This window comes from Lagopus leucura, unplaced genomic scaffold, assembly GCF_019238085.1.
Source record: "Lagopus leucura isolate 7727_CA_CO unplaced genomic scaffold, USGS_WTPT01 Super-Scaffold_100001, whole genome shotgun sequence".
Classification (NCBI taxonomy): Eukaryota; Metazoa; Chordata; class Aves; order Galliformes; family Phasianidae; genus Lagopus; species Lagopus leucura.
Genome location: NW_024962262.1, coordinates 90,700,977 through 90,720,135, shown reverse-complemented (window position 1 = coordinate 90,720,135; position 19,159 = coordinate 90,700,977). Strand labels below are relative to the sequence as shown.

Below are 19,159 nucleotides of genomic sequence, written 5' to 3'. Positions count from 1 at the left end.
GTTCTTGGATGTTTAGGCAGCTGAAAAGGCTCTTAGAATTCCCTCAGCTAGGAAGCTAAATTGAGGAGGATTGTTTAATGTTCAGAGAAAGGATATGAACATTTCTGAAGGGAAATAAATGGGGTACGTTGCATTAGAAATGTAACTGTAGAGCTGTGTTAACTTGAAACACCTTCATTGCTGTCTTTCTGATTCTGTATCAATACAGATCTGAACAGTTGTTGCTGTATGCCACTAGTAATTTACAAATAGTGGTTTTAATGAAGCCCGTGTGAATTATTCCTGTTGCACAACTTTTGGATAAGTTACTGGAAGTTGGGAATGTTGAATCTAATGTTGAAGCAGAGCTTGCTAGCAGGTTCACATTACTTTTAGAAATCTTCTACAACTTAGTGAATTCCTGGTGTAGCAAAACAAGTGATGTTTAATGACTGACGTGTGCTCATTCAGTATGACGGTTTGTTATGCATAAGATGTAGCACTGCTATAGTCAAATGAAAAACACCCTTTTTTTAAAAGAAAAAAATGTTGCTGTTCTTTACATAGCCCCCCCCATCAAGTTTAATAGTACAAATGGCTGTTTTTCCTAGTTTTAGGTAGTAGAGAAACATAGCCCTAGCAGTTGCTTTAAGTGTGAGCCAAGCATAAATGAGTTTGAATTGTTCTTCATAGTATTTATTTTCTTGATTGTATATTTCACTTTTTCCTTCCTGTAGACTTAATTTGAAGAGATCACTGATAATATTATAGTTTTTCCACTTTTTTTTAATTCATACCTCGTTCATGTAAATAGTATGTGTTCATCTTCATCTTGCCTTGAAATTTAAAATTGGAGCACATAGCTAGTATTTTTTTAAAAGTAGTCAGTGAAGTGCTAGAATTGATATTCATGACTTAAGTGTTTGCTTAATTTCACCAATTTTTGAAATGGGCGGCTGGAGCAAGGATCACAAAAGTGCTAGCTAGTACGGGAAGTGGCTTTCTGTTTGGTGCTGGAGAGAAGAGGCCTTCCTCAGAGCAACACTGAAATAGCTTTTTTGAGCATTGAAAGTATGTGAACTTCATAAAAGTGTAATCTATGCTATCACATTGCAGATATGCCATTTAAGCAGACATCTTCTGTTGCTGTAGCAGGGGCTGTGATTGGAGCAGTCCTTGCTCTTTTTATCATTACCATCTTTGTGACAGTGCTGCTGACCCCAAGAAAGAAAAGGCCATCCTATCTTGACAAAGTGTAAGTATGTACTGAATTTTTTTAATTGAGCACAATGTGTAGAAAATACTTAGTTGATATTGTAATTCGAATGACTGAGCTTCTTTAGAGTCTGTAAGTGGTCATGACTTTAGGGCTGTATTCAGGGTAATCATGTAAAAACCATTTGCTTTTTGTAATGAAGAAGCTAAGGATTTGTTTCAAAGGTAGTAAATATTCATTTACATATTCTTCATCTTAGTTCTGTTTTATATTTTTCTAATTGCTTAGAGTTTGAGCTAGAGGGTAGAGGGAGATCCATCTTGACTTGCCACAGACATAAGAACTACTGGTTTATTGTAACCGTAGCCCAAATATGAAAGTAAATTTTTGCTCTGTAGAAGTAAAGGTCCGCTAACATTTATCTTACTGCGCATGTGAAATGAAGCAAGCACCTATAGGTACGTATGCTCAGGAACAACTGACTTAATGTGCTTCCTGGCACGTTAGTTGTTAAGCTTCTGATACAGCGCATGGTTTCTTGTGTTAAGCACCAGACGTCACAGAATTGTGGGGGTTGGAACGGACTTCTGGAGATCATCTAGTCCAATCTCTCCTAAAGCAGATTCCCTGCAGTAGGTAGTACAGGGAAGTGTCCAGATAGGTGATATGGACGTGCAAAACTAAGCTAACAAATTCTGGAGGGATTTAGTCCACGTGGCTACCATGTAGACCTGATTTGGAGCATGCGTTAAAAAGTGATGGTGGTGAATATCTGTAAATAAGTTCTTGGGTTTTTTTCCACATATACTGTACACAGTTAACACTTAAATTGTATGGGAAAGGAATGTCCCTCTTCTTTTAATGCTTATTGAGGACTAGAATAATATGCTTGAATCTCTCGATCTTGGAAGAGTCAGGTGTTACCCTATAGATGAGAAACTTCTAAAGTGACTAGAAATAACTGCTTGGCGTCTGTTTCTATTAGATTTTATAATTAAAGAATATTTGCATGAAGTCTTAGGCATTTAAGTTATTAGCCTTTTGCTTTTGCTCAGAAAGCTCATAACCAATTATGTGCAAGACTTTAGTTACAAGCCTTTTCTGACCATTCAGCATGATTTACAAATATGGCTTGTCATCCTCTCATACCTTGATCTTTTTTAATACAGGATTGATCTTCCACCCACTCACAAACCATCTTCACATGAGGAGAGAGCATTCTCTCTACCACAGAAAGAAACTATGATTCAGGTGAGTAAGGGATTATACATAGAGATAGAAAGTGTTAACTTTGGGTTACTTTACTTTGAATTTTCCTTGCTGATAATGTACAGAGACTGGTGGTTCATAACTAAAAGGTTTCTCTACAGATGTGATATCTGAATGTTTATGTTTTCGGTGTTAATGTAGTCTTCAAAGATTTGGGAGCTGGTGGATAGATCCTTTTTGTATCTCTAATACTGTTTGGTAGACTTCGTTACTATTGAAGTAGAAGTTATGCTTGAGATTCTGTGGTGATTCAGGTAATACATGTAGCTTGATTTAAAAAAAGCACCTGTTGTATGAGGAGCATAAACATATATTGGACTTAACAAAAGACTTGAGCACCATGATCTTTTTTTTTTTTTTTGCTGGTAACAATTGCTTTTTTTTATAAGTTACTATGGTTTGAGTGGTTGGAATATTTTGGTATTGTGGCTTTGCTGTCATTAACTCAGAGTATGCTTTTTTGATTCTCATTGGGAATCACAAAATCACTAAAGTGTCTGCAATTATCTGTCTGCTTCCTTTTTTACTTGAATATATAAATCAGTGACAAAAGATTTTACATTAACTCCATGACAAGTATTTGAATTGTTAGTAGTGCTATACAAATGACAGTGGTCTGTGTTTTTTAAAACACGTGGCTGTAGTCTGACATGGAAGTCTTAGTTATTGATGTTCTTAATAGCACTGGAAATTCTGTTGAAGATCATCTACAAGTGATTTCTAGATACTAAACCTTCCAAATATGAATTGCCAATAAAAGCTTTCCTCTACTGTAAGTAATGCATAAAAAGAATATTGTGCATTATAGATAAAAAGCAGAGTAACAATTGCTAGTGTTGTTGCTGAGTGAAGTGGGAATCTGAAATTTACCATTGCTAGTACAATTATATTGATATGATAGTCCAGAAAGTTTAATTGGCAAGAAATATGGTGAGTTTTTATCATTTGGTCTTAATGATGGTGTAAAACATAAGGTAACGAAAACAATGCTTTTTTCTTGTCAGGTTGAGTACCTTCTTGTGCTTACAATGATGTAACTCTCCTGACATTAACTTAGTGAATGCAATACTGATGGATCATACTTGTGTTAATACAGTCCTATACTTGAATTATGGTGGAAAATTATCTTGTGTACTTAATCAAAGGTATGGACTATTTTGAGTTACCAGCCCATCTATAGTGCTGCCAAACAGTGAAGTGATAACAAAGAAATGCAGTTCTTTATCCTCTACAGGGATACTCACAGAGTTCAGTTTATACTCCTTTTATGAACTGTCTGCTATCTGCATTCTCTATGGTGATGCTTACTGTGGATTCTGTTAGTATTTCAGAACTAAGAAAAACTGCAGTTGACTAATTTTTGTTCAAAGAACAAAATGTTTTATTCAAATACATTTTAATATTAAAAAAAAAACCCTCATTTTCCTCAAACTAGGTATGCTTTTAAGTTGTTTTGGGGTAGTGAGGAGAGATCTAGTTTTCTTTGAAACCAGATGTTGACTTTAAAAGCAAGAGATTTTGGCATAACATTGTTAGCATACTTGTTTCTCTTTTATGAAATTCTGTAAAGCTGGAAAAAAAACTGAAGCTGGAGGCTGTCTTCCTAGCTGTTAATGATACTACTCAGAATCATGTTCTGTCTGTTATGCTTTTGAGGCAAGTGCTTCTGCTTAGTCTAACAGACATGTCAAAAGACTACCTGTAGTCAAGACGTGATTGGTTGCATTGTTTTGTTTAGGAAGCCAATAGTTGAATAGCTGTCAAGAGGGGGAAAAAAACAAGTTAGCCTGTTACTGTGCCTTGTCTTGTTTGACAAAGTGTCTGTGCTAGCCATGCCGTTGGTTCCAAGTGCTGCAGTATCTGGACAGACATAAGAATTGTGCTGGTGAGCCTCTACATAAAATATATTCAGGTGAAAGCTTCCAGTAATGCTGAAAGGAATGGTGGATTAAGTGTTGCTGTATTGATGACAGCAATAGAGCACATGAAATCTGAGCAGAAATCATAGACCACACAAAAGTGCAAATATAGAAGGATAGTGAATTGAAATGGTGTCTTCAGCATACTCCACCAGCTGAGCATCAATTTAAGCTAATTGATATAATGTGCAGCTTTGTAAACTATTTCTATGGTTATTGTTCAAGTCAAGCGCAGTAGTGTTTTGGGTCACATGAAGTGTCTCAGATGTAACTGAATAAGCTGAAGTTATCCTCTTTGTGTATCAATAGAAGGTCTTTGAATTACATTTTATCTATATTGGAGCATTATTATTGGAAGTTATTTTTTCTATGCTGACGTTTGTGAATACCAATTTGTACATATTCCTATGTACCTTTAATAATTTGAGGAATTATGGTTGGCCCTAAAAGAGTGGGGGAGAGAGGAGTCCAAATCGAAGGGATATTAAATGGAACAAAGAAAAAAATGACTTTTTTTTTTGTTCCTAGCAATATATTCAAGTAAACTTAAAAAACACATCTGAGGCGGGAACTCTTTTTTTCTTTGTGAAAATAGTAGCTATGTCTGTCTTGACAGACCTTTCCAAAAGAAAGATACAAAATCACAAATGAAGTATATTTTATAATGCAATGCATGAATATTCAGATCTTGATGTACCAAGAAATTATTTGAGCTTTTTGTAGCAACAGAAATAAAGAAATACAGTTCAGTAGGTACTCCTCTACCTGAGGAGTCTGGCTAGAGACTTGAAACATCTAAGAATACCTAATATACTTAGCTAAGTATTGTGGTTTAGCCTGACAGGTGGCTCAGCACCACACAGTTCTTCACTGACTTCTACCCCCACTCCACAATGGGATGCGGAGAGGAAACAACCAAGTAGAACTTGTGGATTGAGGAAAAAACTATTTACTAAGATAGAGGAAAGGATAATTATAGGACAAATAAAAATAAAGATATAGCAAGTGATGCAAAAGCAGTTGCTGACCTCCCACAGAGTGATGTTAAGCCATTGCCTCCCAAGCATCTTGAGAGAGAGGTGAATTTCAAAGACCCTTCAAAGCTCCTTCTGTGTGATGTCATGGTATGGAATACCTCTCTTCCCCTGTTTTGAAAAGGAATACTTCTATTGCCATTAAAGAACTTTAACTTTTGATTGGATAGCTTAGTGTCTTAATTTCAGCTGGCACAAAGCTGTTTTCTTCATACAGCCTGGCATGATGCTGTGTTTTGGTTCTAGGAGAAAAAACAATGTTGATAACGCATTGGTGTTTATAACTGCTAAGCATGTGGTTCAGAGCCAAGGCTGTTCTCAATGAGGGGCCCAAGGAGCTGGAAAGGAACAGAATTAGGACACCTAAAAACAGACTGTGAGCTTGTATAACACAGTTAAAAGCATAAAATCGTGTAATGGCCTTGAATGGGTGACAATATTTTTGGATCAAATTTAAAAAATAATAAATAATTTTCGGTAGTCTCAATTAAATAGCATAGTCTTTATTCGTTTATAGATTGACTCTTTTGTGTTCTTCTAGTTTTTTTCCTGATGGTCTTAATACAGGTGGGTCTTCCTTGAGGGAAAAGCAAGCATTGCTTTAGGCAGAAAGAACTGTTTAGGCAATCAAGATAGAATAGAAGAAAATGGGAAATGTAAATAGGTAGTTATCTATACTGATGAAGGATCTTAAAATAGGAGAAAAATATTAAACTGATAGGGAGTAGGATGAAGCACTGAGTCTTCTATTAATGGACTTCGAATGTATGAAGGCAATTTATGCTGTATGGGATGGATTCCCATAAATTAAAATTGTTAAATGTTGTTGGGATTAGATAGGACATCCTTATAATCTAAATCAGAAGAGATGAGGGGTAGAGCAGTGCAAGATGAAGATGCTAGTGAGATAACTGGTTTAGTTCTTTAAAGGACTGTTTGAGAGAGTACAACCAGAGTAAAATTCAGTGCTCCTATGTAATACTGAAATACATGAAGATAAGCAAATGGAAGCCTAGTGTACATAGAAGAGCTTAAAGCATTGGGTGTGTAGTGTGTTTCTGTATGTAAGCACTGTTGGGTAGATCAGCACTAGTTTCCTTTGACAGAATATGATTCTGAACTGTCACTTGCTCCTTGGCAGTAACATGTGGAATTCCAGTCTGTTTGTAGTAAGAGTGTTGTTTTCATGCCCTTCGAGAATATTTCCTCTGTCAACGATTTTAACTGAATAAATGATCCCAGTGGAACTTTGTTTTGTCTTCCTAGAGTTAGCCTCAGTCATGTCTAAATCCACTGTTGGTAGAAATTCTAGGGCACATGGACTTCTCCTCCTCCTAGAACCACTCTTTATGTGGTGAATTCATGTTGTTTGCACTAACATGAAAGAGTACTGCATTTCCTAGTTAGTGATACATCATAGTTTGCATTGAACTATGGATTACAATCTGAGAATTTAAGTTTAAAAAAAAAAGTATGACTTTGCAGTGGTGGGAGGGGAAGAGTTAATAGGAAATACAAAGCAGGAAACTTGACAGAAGTTTGGGGAAAAAATAGGTCTGTGAAGACAGTGGAAAAGAATAGTGAAGGAATAGGGGAAAAAAAAAGCATGAGATATTTATCAGCTTGCTTCACCATGCATTTGCAGATTAGGTTATAATTTAAGTAGCTCAAAAGAACTTAGTAAGGAGTGATGATACCGCTAAAGTATCATATATCACTAAAGGAGTGATTTCCACTAAATGTGGAAATAATAGAGAATTGAATTGCTTGCTTAGAAGGGCATTACAGGTTTTATTTTTGTAAACCTAAGATTAAGAGGGAAAAGGAAAAAATGGTGTAACTTCTGGATACTCTGTATCACTTGTTATATTTTAAATCTGTAAATGTTTGAAGAATGGGGTTCCATGGGACTTAAATATCTGGGCAAATGTGTTCTCTGTAACATGTGCAATGTATTTGGTGAAGCGCAGAAAAGGGGCAAGTAAGCATTTGTTACTAAAATAATAGAATTCTGTCTCCCAAATTAAAGGTAAGTATACAAAAATACACAAGAAGAGAAGTGGCATTTCGCTTGAAAAGGTATTCTAAGTTAAGTCAGTTCATCAGTTTGTTTGGAAGTTTCTTGTATGTTCCTCTTAGAATAAAGTGTTCCTTTCCTTTTTTGTGCTTTTGTTCTTTGTTTAGGGGTAAATCAGGCGTTTTTAGACGTGGACTCTTTTTCTTAGTCCAAAACTAACTTTCTATGAACATTGTGTTTAAGCTGATGAGTGCTGTAACTAGTAACCGCATGGGAATATTTTTCAACTTGCATATGTGCATAGCTTGCTCTGAACAGTGCCTCCTATTTATTGCCATGGAAACTGCAACAGGGCACAGTAACACTACTTGACAGAGCAAATTCTTCACTACAAAATAGTATTCTTTCAGCATAGGTGGCACCATTAGCTATGCATTTTTTGCTAGCAATGAACAAGAGCCTGTGTGCCTATCCTGTCAAAATAGGTACTAGCAGAGGTGACATGCTGTTGCCACTGCAGAAATACCACCCTCGACCTCACTGTGCTCATATTCACTGTTTGGTCTCATCAGTGTTCAGCAACTGTAAGTGAATGTCAAGGAGTGCTGTTTTTTCCACATGGAGGAATTCAGTGACACATCTTTGCTTCATATGCACTTCCGTGTCAGATGCCATTTGGTCAGACTGCCCCTCTGCTGCCATCTGTCACATGGCAATGACGTATAATGGAATCTTGGCAGAAAGGTTCAGTATCTGCTGCCATGTGGTTGACACCCACCTCTGATGTAGTGGGGCAACATAATAATGTAGACATCACCTTCAGAGCAGCTCTCATAGGCAGATGCTAAGAACAGTGAACTGTTTTACTTGAAGTTATGAAGAGGAAGCTGTATCCAACTAAGTAGTTTTTTATGAACAGTACACAGTTATAGCCTCGTTGTTTTTTGTTTTGCAGTGAACACCTTTATAGATATTAGCTCTATATAGTTTGATGGTTATTTGTTAGCTTTGATTTTTAATGGTTCTTTTGCTCCCAATGCAATGCAGTTGCCATCGTCCTGTGGAGATAATTACAGGCACCATATCTTTGTCAGCTGTTTCTTTCTTTTTGTCATTTAATCCTATAATTACTAAGATTGTGCTCTGATTGTCCACGAAGTTTCACTTTTCAAGGCCTTTCTCAGGCCATTGACTGCATAACCTCAAGCTACATTCTGGTTGCCTTTGGCCTCATAGCTTATTCCATGTTCCAATAATGTTTTTTCAGCTGTTTGCCTGCTTGGTCCCCTTGAGGTTGCTGATGGCCAAACAATGGTAAAGCTATGAAATGGACTAGTGAGAGACTTGAACTAAAGCAAGTAGTCATAAGGTGCAGAGTTGTCTCTTTTCTGAATAAATTTGACAAGTTTACATAGCTTTCAGTGACAAATTAGTTGTTACTATGAAGAAATCTCCCTTTACTTGTCTTCTTTACACCGCATAGTAAGACTGCTGGAAGACATTATATAATGATTCTTTTCCAAAACAACCCTAGAGATTGATAGAGGGTTGATTCTTTAAACAGAAAGTGACTGCAAGAGTAGAATGTATGTTCATCTAGATCTTTGCAGAGTAAGGTTTAAATTTTGGAGTGAGGTGGAACAATTTCTGTGAGAAGTGCTGCTACTGGATTATGAGTTTAATGGTAGAAGTTGTAAGACTTAGCGTGGGCGAGACATCAAGACCATGCACATGCCTCTTGTTTCTTCCTGTATCTGTGCTGAGTTGTTCAGATAAATTCATATCTGCTGAATCTAACAGTAGTCTCACTTCTGAGATGCAAGCAAATTTCCCCTTTAAACACAGCACATCAAAAGTTATGCAAGGCACTTGAGCATTGTTTAGCATGATCAGTGCTTGAAGCAAAATGAATGATGACTGAATAAAATGGTTGACTGTTCTGAGAGAGAATACAGAAGGGCAGATGTTTTTTCTCTTATGAAGTGACAAAGCATTACACAGAATGTTCTCTGCCTGTTGATTAAGACAAAATATGTATTTGCAGAAATGTGCTTAAATATTAAGAAAGGTTGCAAATAGAAAAATAAGATAGCCCACTGTGGGGAAAATTGCTTGTAGTCCAAGCAGGTTTTGAAGAGAGCACCTTCACTAGCTGTTCAGGCAAGATATAGGTGATTGTACTTTAACCAGATGTCTGGAGGAGCTCTGGAAGTTCAGTTCTATCATTTTCTAGCTTGTTTTCAATAGCATGCTATATCACTATATCAGCCTGTAGTGCTGGTTTTCTAATAATAGATGATAACCAGTAACTTTTACTTGCTCTATATGTGCATGTTAACCGTACAATGTTAACTACTGATAATGAGCTACGTTTAGTTTTTTCTTCAGATGTGTAGATGACTTTAAGCATAGCTTGTTATGGAGAATTTATGTACTTCATTATGGTTTTAGTTATCATTAATATGTAACTCATATACTAAATAAACCACAATTATGTCCTACTTATAGTATCGGCAGTAGTAATAGTCACCATCTGTTTCAAAAGCAGTATAACACACAGGAACTTGCTAAAATAGTATTTTCTATCATTGGTACATCTTCAATCTTTAAGATGTCATTTATCCCTTATTGAATATTCTAATGGTCAGGTGTAAAATCTGTGTTTTAGCATTTTTTTGTGCTTGTGTAATTATTGATGCTTTTGTTCTGTCTGCTAGCAGGTACACTTGAATCACGAGGCGTGCTGACTGTTGATAACGTTTGTTTGCTGTGTATGTTGCATCTGAAAGTATCAAAACAAAACAGTTACAAAGCCCCTGTGCAGCAATAGTTGTGTTATGAAATGTATGAGATACAAGTAGGGCAGAGAGCAATTACTGTTTGCTATCAGAGAAGCTCTGTTTTCACTGCTTGTCTTGGAGAAAACTGTTTAATAGGATAGTAATTGTCCAAGTCTTTGATGAGTAGATTGATAAGACTGCTTTATTGCTGTAATGTCTTTGTGGTGCTGATGAGCTTGGGAACTTCAGTGTTAAGCTGTCTGTAAAAAACTGTGTTAGTCTTAGTCACGATGCTGTTCTTAAACCAATGAAGGGCAGAACTGCAGAATTGATTTTAGCTACTTTTGAACGTAAGGACAAGTGATCAAATCAGACCCAGTCAGGTGGATAAAGTTGTGAATATTCTTCTGTTACATAACCAGTGTTCCAAAGGACTGGTTAGTTTAATTAAGCAGAGAGCTCTTGAGTTAGAGAAGTTCTTCTGCATATAACCATATAGAGAGAAGGGATGCCATCCAGAGGGACCTGGACAGACTTGAATTGTGGGCCCATGCCAACCTCATGAAGTTCAGCAAGGCCAAGTACAAGATCCTGCGGCTGGGTGGGGGTAATCCTAAGCATATAATTTGAAGACAGACTTTAAGGGACAAGTTTTGGCTTTGTGGAACAAGATCATAAGAAAAGATCTAGGCAGCATGCACTGCCAATAGGAAAACTAGTCAGCAAAACAGACTTAAGTAGATGAGCTACAAATACATCTATGCTGCTTTAATCAACAAGGCGAAAAACAATTTAATTTGTTTGGGAGACTGCCACTAGAAAACTGTGTTTTTCTGAAGAGAAGGCTCTACTTAATTTCATCAACTTGAGAAGCAAATATGTTGTCCCCTTCAACTTTCAGTAGCATACAGTTAAGTTGCTTTTCTGTTAACTACTTCTGTGCGTTGTCAAACTCAGCATTTAACCATATAGCTGTGGAAACTTTACCATGCTTTGAATTTCACATTAGCCTATTTTGTCTAAGATCGATGTCATAAATTAAAACTTTATAATTTTTCTTCAACGTGCTTGTGTTGAAAGTAAAAATAAAATACATGAAAATAATATTTCTAAACTGACAGTAGCATTTTGCTTCCCAACAGAGACGAGTTGGTAAGAAGTATTTTAAAAGGTGGTCAGTTAAGGCACTTTGCAACGCAGAATGCATTTTGTAATGAATAGTGTTCTTTGTGTAAAATGAATCTGTTCTACAGTGTTGAGTTTTGACTTGCTTCCACTATAACTTGTTTTTTTCCAGAAAGAACATCTTGCTTTGCAAAGTCAGTATGGAGAGAAAGATACTGGAAACTTGCAGCACATGGTAAATATTCAGATAGCTTGAATTCTTAATCAAAGCCTTGATTTCATCATGTTTCTTAAAATAAGGGTAGGAAGATATTTCCTGCTAGGAAAAACAAAATATTTGACCATCCTAGTCAGTAACTATTGGGTACGTGGATCTGCCGTCCCTCAGTGAAATGGGTCAGTATCACTTCAATATCCGGTATGTCCTAGTTTTGCTGACTAATTCAAATGTATGAACACTAGAACTTCCAAGTTCTTGTTTGAGGGGAAAAAACATTGCAAAGTACAGGAAGGTTTGACAGTTGCTTTCATAATTCTGTGTTTTGAACTAGAGTTAGAATTTATGTCCTTTGAAACATATTTTGACATCAACTAAATAGTTACTAACATTTTTTGTCATCTAACAGTCTTAGTGGTTGGAGTTCTTAAGTTCATGCTTCTGAATTTTTGGGATTATTTTGGAGATCATACTGTTTTCATTTTCATTAAAACTAACAAGATTAGGTACTGTGAGCTCTATACGTGAACTATAAAACTGATTATTTCTTATGTGTGCTTAGAAAGCTGTGAATGAAAGGCAACTTATCTACGAGGCTGAAGAGCTACAGGAACAACAGTGTCTTCAGCATATGTACCCTGTTTATCAGCAGATGTACTACAAAAATTGGAACAGCGGGCACCCTCAAAACTCCGGATCTGGGAGAGTCTACATCAATCCAAGGGAGCACTATGTATGATTATGTATACTTCAAGGTGTGACGTTTTACATACTTACTGGCCATAGGACCAGTAAGTCTTGTTGGCTTCCATTTCTGAAACAATTTTTTTTTTCCTGTGGGAAGAAATTGCATGGCAGTTTTGTATAAGTAAACCTTATGGAATTTGTGACTTAAACTTGCTTCTAGCATTTTGTATGTATTTTAGTAGTTACAGCACAATGTCAACCTGTCGAAAGAGGAGAAAGCTATCTAGCTTTATTATTTATCCTTTATAGGCTTCAGAAGTATAATTTACAGTTCAATTAGTTGACAGACAACAAAATGTGCTGCCCTTGTTATGTATGATTCCATAGGGAATGCTTTCCCTTTAAATGGATATTTTGAAATTACTAACTTTTACATAAGTAAGGTAAATACTGTCAAGGGAATTGGATCCGTGGTGACATGAGTAATCTCAGGCTGTGAATCAATTCCTTTGCATCTTAGAAAACTTGAGATAATTATCATTTTGACTAGCCTTAGCAACTGGTTTTTCCACTGCCTCTACCTCTCTGAGTCAAATGAGCAACTAAACTACCTCTCAAGTACTAAATTACTGTTTTATAAATTGTTAGGCGTCTTCTCACCTTGTAAAAAATAGATGCGATTTCTTTACGTCATCAGAAGGTTTTCTCCTTTTTATTTGGATCTTGGCCATGAATCAAGTAGGTCTATATGAAATTTATTTGCTGGACGAAGATTAGGAGATAAAACTATCTGAAAGTGTCTTACGTTTAAGTGTATTTTAACTACAAATTACTGTTTGGCCTTCTTCCTCTGTGAAGTGTTGTGGAGTTTCTTCTTGCTTGGCAGTTAATACATTTTATGCTCTTTGTGGTAAAACTACTGCAATGAGGCATTCTCATGTCTTAGCAAGATAAGTAGAGCTTTAGTAGTCTTCAAGTTTCCAGCACCATTTTCTAATCTCAGCCAGTACTATGAAATAACTGCTGAATGTCCCGATGCCTCCAGTGCTAACATTATTTCAGATAAATTTTTATCTTTGTGGGTAATGGTTGAAAAAACTTGCTCAGGATCTTCTTAAAAAGGGGGAAAAAAAAAAAACAAAAAACTTTCAGAGTAAAATAAATATTCTTCAAGTAACAAAGTGTATATTTGTATTAATGCCAAAATGAGCTCATGGGACTTCCTATTCTTGCTGTTTTAAAATACTTCACGTTGCTGACTGGAATTACTCAGAGAAACTTGCACATTAGTACGGAACAATGATTTTCAGTCAGATTACTTTAAGACACATTAAGTATGTCTCTTTCTGAACTAATTGTTGTAACAGATTGAACACTGCTTCTTAATATTTGTGTTTTTTCTCAAAGGCATTCAAAATTTTTAAGACCGGAAAGAGTCACCATTGTAGAAGCAATAGAATTGAAAGCTGATAGGTATAGTTAAATGTGCTGCAAGCAGAATGCTTTTATGAAACTTGTATTCATCTCCATTATAGTGAAGCTAATGACATCACTAATTACAATAGCGTTAGGTAAATATGTCTAGTTTGTTACAGGAAGCAGCTAGAAGCTGATGGCTTAGATGTTCATTTTCTGGAACTGGATATTCATTCTTTTCTTGATAAGCAGCTTGCTTTTGCATAAGTTGCTCCAAAAGTAATGTTTCCCATTAATTTCCATGGGAATTAAGACAGATAAAAAGAGCAGAACAATTCTATTTGATAAAGCAAATTCTCAGATACAAAACGCTTGTCAACAGTCATCACCATTAGCTAATTAGCATGGATGAGCTAATGGATGAGTTAATGGAGGCACTCTTCATTTCATGGTGTGACAGCTGTGCATGTCTGTCTGGAATGTGGCTTGCCTTTCATGTTGTTGTGGCAACTGCAGAAACAAACCACCTACAACCTCACTGTGCTCACATCTGCTGTTTGGTCTCCATTAAATATTCAGTAAGCATCAATGGATGTTAGTGGGAGCAATTTTTTTCTGCATGTAGGAATTCAGTGATAGACCTCTACTCCATACAAACTTCCACGTCAGATGCCATTTTGTCAGTCTGCCCCTCTGCTGCCGTACCACCATCTGCCTCTGATGTCATGGGTCAACATAATAAAATAGGAGGCATTATTTTGGTACAGCCTTCATATATGATGTAGTTTAAGTTGATAGCTAAAGGAGTGATGGAGTAAATTGTTGGTAAAGATGATGTTTGGGAGCTGTTTTGAACCACAGAAAACTTTCTCTTATGGACTAATGAGTGTGCTCATTTGAATTCTGAACTATTCTCAACTTGAAACCTGCTATATTTGAGACTCAAATAAGGTCTTTTGCATCCACAAACTTTTCCAGTGTCAGTTTTTTTCTGATAATTAGACAAATCACTGAGCAAAACTTCATACGAAAATGTTTTGAATATGCATTACAGGTGGTTCAAAACTTGTATTATAGTAATCTTACACTAAATTTGTTAGCTCAATGTGATGCTCAGTAGCTGATAACTTCCTATTATGTTGACAGGCTGTGGTTCTGAACTTACACTTTATTTCTTGTTTGCAAGTATTTTGTTATGAAGAGTTTGGAACAGTGGGGTGAGGGGGAGAATAATGTTGTCAACAAAATTTTTAATTTTATTTGAAAAGAATACTAAGAATGTGAGAGTATCCTTAAGGAAGATGTAGTCTGCCTGTGTTCCTCAAGTTACATGGGGGGGTCTGGGTGGGGGGAACCTATAGAAAGTCTTGCAAGCTGCCTGTTAGCATGTACTTTTCCCTAAAATAGTCATAAAATACATTACTATGGTTATTATCTGTGAGGACTTTTTTGTAATCCATTCAGGGATGTTTAGAATAAGTTTTCTGAGATGTTGCCTACAGTCTTGTGTGTGGCTAGGTGTTGTGGGGTGGAGATTTTGCATAGAGCTCTTTAAATATGAAAGTATATAATAGGTAGGATTTTGCACAGAAGTTGCACACTTTAGAAGTTTCTGCCTTTTTAAGGTCTAGAAAATGTCTTATTTTTGTATATATTCAAATGTTTGTATTTTGGATTATGGCTTAAATAAAAAATATACAAAATAAAAGCTTTTATTGTTGTTTGGATTTAAGATTAAGGTGTTAAAAATGCAGCCAGTTTCTTGGCATGATATATTTCTTCATCTCTGGTTGTGTAGTTAAATCTTAAGACTTTTTTCTAGCGGTCCCACTTGTGAATGTCAATGATGATGGATACTGAAATGGAATGTTTTGTCAACATTTGTTTTATTTAATAGGAGCACTCATGTAAACTCAACTTTTGATCCTCAAGTCTATTTAGCAAGCTTTGTATTGTCTATACATCTGTGCATTTAACAATTGATAGTTGCACGTGTCTAAGCTGACCAAGTAGGAAGCTGATAGGAGCTTCCATACAAGTGTTGAAAGCCCGGTCTGAGGCTACCTGAGGTGCTGCTGGAGGAATGAAGTGAGGCTAAAGAGTAGTAATTGTTGAGGACTGTGCATCTGGGTAGTGCTTGCTCTCTCAGGGTTGTGTTAGTTCTATTAAAGAGCTTCTTTTGTTGCTCTGATTCGCATCAGTAAGTAATTAAAATATGAACAGACTCTCTTCATTAGAGGTATTATTGAAACCTTTCAAATAACTGTTTTAATTACTGAGTGTTCCCATAAGCTAACAGAATATGTCTTCTGTTCTTTCTTCTCATGCGCTGGCCTCTGAAATCAGAATAACTACACACTTGTTTTAGTGCAGGTTGAGTGAAAACTTATGAGTATTTATACAGACACGTGGAAAAAGACCAGCTTTTCTGTAAGATTGGAATTTCAAAAGGTTAGTATCTGAAGAGAGCTCGTCAAGGGATAAGAGATGGAATTCAGCCTAATACGTTGTTTATTACAGTTCAATAAATTTGTTTAACTCCGCATGCTCAGTACCCTAACAGTGATGTTTATCTTCTAGCTAGTCCCTAATCTTAAATCTCTGATAAGGCATGAAGTTACCAGAAACACCTTCTTGTTTTGTTTTTGCTTTGTTTTTGCCTCGTTTGTTCTGCTGTTATTAAATGCTTTTTTTTTTTGTTAATAAAACTCGCTGCAAAACACATGCAGCTAGTTGCTCTACCAATAGTATTATTTCATTTTCAGTTGAAACAGTAAATATTAAGGTGTATTCCTAGTAGGACTAACAGTTAAAGAAAGCTGAAGGTTACTGACAGGTAAGTGGTCACTACTGATACATTCATTAGGTCTGCGATTGTGATATAACTGTTGAGTGGTGTTCAATTTGTACAATTGGTTACAGGATACATTGAGTAATAAAAAAAAATGTTATGACCATTGTGATGTCTTGGCAGCTGCATCCTTTCAAATGATTTTCGTGTCCTTAAGAATAACTTCTCCCTGCTTTTTGGTTATTTGCTGTTTGAGAGAACACTGCACATACTGTGACGTTGACTGGGACAGAAGAAATGGAAACACTCTGTTTCCTGAGCTGTGACCCTTTGAAAAAAGATAAATGAAATTGTAATGTGCCTGGAAGCAATCTGAAATTGTTCCAAAGAAACCTAGGCTTCCTTTTAGCCTTTGTGAAATCTGAAGATGCATGGTTGTTTAATTGTTAAGTGAAGCATTGTTGCATCTCAGTCAAGCTTCTGTTCTAATCCTGCATTTTCTTGTTCATATCCTGCAGATAACAAGAAAAAAATATCCCGGAAGGGGAACAAATTTGTATTATTTCTGTCCTGTTTCAAATTTGTTCTTTCTCACAATATTGTTACTTTTTTTTTTTCCTTTAATAGTTGTCTTGAATGTAATTCAGCTGTGATTTTTTGCAATAAGCTGGACATTATTCTGAGTTTTTTTTCACTGGATTTTTAGTAATAAATGATAGTAGTAGTCTAGACAGAGAATAGATGTCTCCTTAATCATATATCTGTTGATAGTTCCACTTTTCTCCATTTGCTGTTGTGTGACATGCACTTTAGGATGCAAGGGTGAACTTAGGAAGAAGTGTCTTTTGAAAAAAGTCTTTTGCATCAGAATGGGGGTACATCCAGCAGCTGAAAATATTGCAGTGGGCTTTGCAATTAGTCTGCAGATCTAGTTTCTTGGACCTCTGTAACAATATGCAATGGAAGCTTCAAAGATTCTTTTCTTACTGTAGAGTGTTGCTGGAAGATAATGGTTGTGTGAAAAGTTTCAGCTTTAAAAATAAATAAATGAAATGAACAGGTGAGGAGAATGTAGTTTAATTCTTAATGCTGTAATAGCACTGGTTGTCATAAAAGCATTTTTAGAAATAGAAATCAAATGGAAGAAGAAACCCTCCTAATGACCAAGTTCACAGGTTTATAAATTATATGAATAACTTAAAATGGGCGGAATAACTGGTGATAATCTAGTCTAACTATCCGTTTGAGTCAGGGCAGTCATCAGAATTGCATCAAGTTGTTCAGAGCCTTGTTCAGTAGAACTTGGAGCAAGTGCAAGGGTGTCAGTTTTACAGGCTCTGTACAGCCTGTTCTGGTGTTTGATTGTTGTCATAGCAGAAAAAAGGCCTTCTTAAATGTAATGAGACTTTCACTTGTAGCTACTGTTGCTTCTTGTACAATGCAAAACTGCCTATGTAAAGATTTAATTTGTCGTTGCTATAACCCACCCCTGGGCTAGCTTTCCACCTGAACAGCCTCAAGTCCTCAATTGTTCCCTGTACATTGCGTGCTCCAGCCCTTGACCCCTGTGGCTCTCCCTGGGAATCATTGCTGTTGGGCCACCTCCCTCTTGTACTGGGACTGCTAAGGCATGCAGTGAGGCTTCACAAATTTCAAAGAGTAATCGTTTCCTTTGACCTTCTGGCTACAGTCTTCCTAACACTGCCCAGTGGGCAGTTAGTCTTCATTGCTGCAAAGGCACACTGCTGGCTCATGCTCAGGTTGTTATTCATCAGCAGTCCCAAATACTTTTCTGTAGAGGCCAACTTCATCTTAGTTTCATCTTGTATTTTGTGAAGACGTGGCTCAAGTTAAAAGTTTCTATAGCTGAGGAATTGAATACTGCTCAGTGTATTGAGTTTAATACAATCTGTGCTCTGCACATAATTAAGATAGGTAGTCCTCACGAAACTTTGACCTCGATTTTAAAACAGTCTCTCATATGAAGTGGAAGACTTAATTATGTTTCTCCTTAAATTCCATATAAGAACAGAATCACTTCAGTGAGTTGTCGTGTATTTTGTAATAAAGACCAACTTCTAGTAATGATACTGACAACAGAAGAATCTAACTGGTCATTTGCTTTTATCTGTGGCTTCTATTGGGTAATGAATCTAATAAACACTTCTTAGAGGACTAACATCTTCAGTTTTCAGGAAGGTATTCCTAAGTGGATGTGTACAATTCAATCCTGGTATCTGCCTGACTGTTGTGTTTGGAACTAGAAGGGAAAGGTGTTAATAAGATACAGCAGTCTGTTATAATGAATTCTATCTCATGTCCTGCAATTGTCCCTCTCTATTGGAAGAATTTGATGTCATCTGTATGGGATTAAAGCATGGATGGATTTTTGCCCTCTGAATCAATGGAGCACTCAGATTTAGGGCTCGTGGAAAAGGAAGTCATATTGAGGGTTATGACTGAGAGGATACTGCTTACTATTTGTCAGGATGTAGACCAGTTCTTCATGTATGGCGAGTCTAATTGAAAAAAAGCAAAACAATTTGAAACAGTGTTCCACACACCCTCCACCTTACTTTCTTCTCGCCTTCCTCTCAAGGAAAACAACCCCAGATGGTAGCATGATGGCATTTGCTAACAAATACTGAATTGTTGGCTTCAGTAGGAATTAAAGGAGGGGGAAAGCATGGTCTGCTTCTGTACAGTGTA

General features: G+C 36.5%; 1 protein-coding gene across 2 annotated transcripts in view; it reads left to right on the top strand.

Moving 5' to 3' along the window:
- The window catches only part of NECTIN3 (nectin cell adhesion molecule 3), a 62,070-nt gene extending 46,735 nt beyond the window's left edge, over positions 1-15,335 (top strand). Inside the window, exons 6-9 of one of the 2 annotated variants that reach the window (XM_042867832.1) lie at positions 1,132-1,234; positions 2,365-2,446; positions 11,512-11,574; positions 12,119-15,335. In XM_042867832.1, coding sequence (XP_042723766.1) covers positions 1,132-1,234; positions 2,365-2,446; positions 11,512-11,574; positions 12,119-12,295 — 425 coding nt within the window. In that variant the 3' untranslated portion in view covers positions 12,296-15,335. Of the gene's footprint in view, positions 1-1,095; positions 1,235-2,364; positions 2,447-11,511; positions 11,575-12,118 lie in introns of both variants that reach the window. The other variant, XM_042867831.1, reaches the window with a different exon arrangement.
- Positions 15,336-19,159: the final 3,824 nt, after the last annotated feature.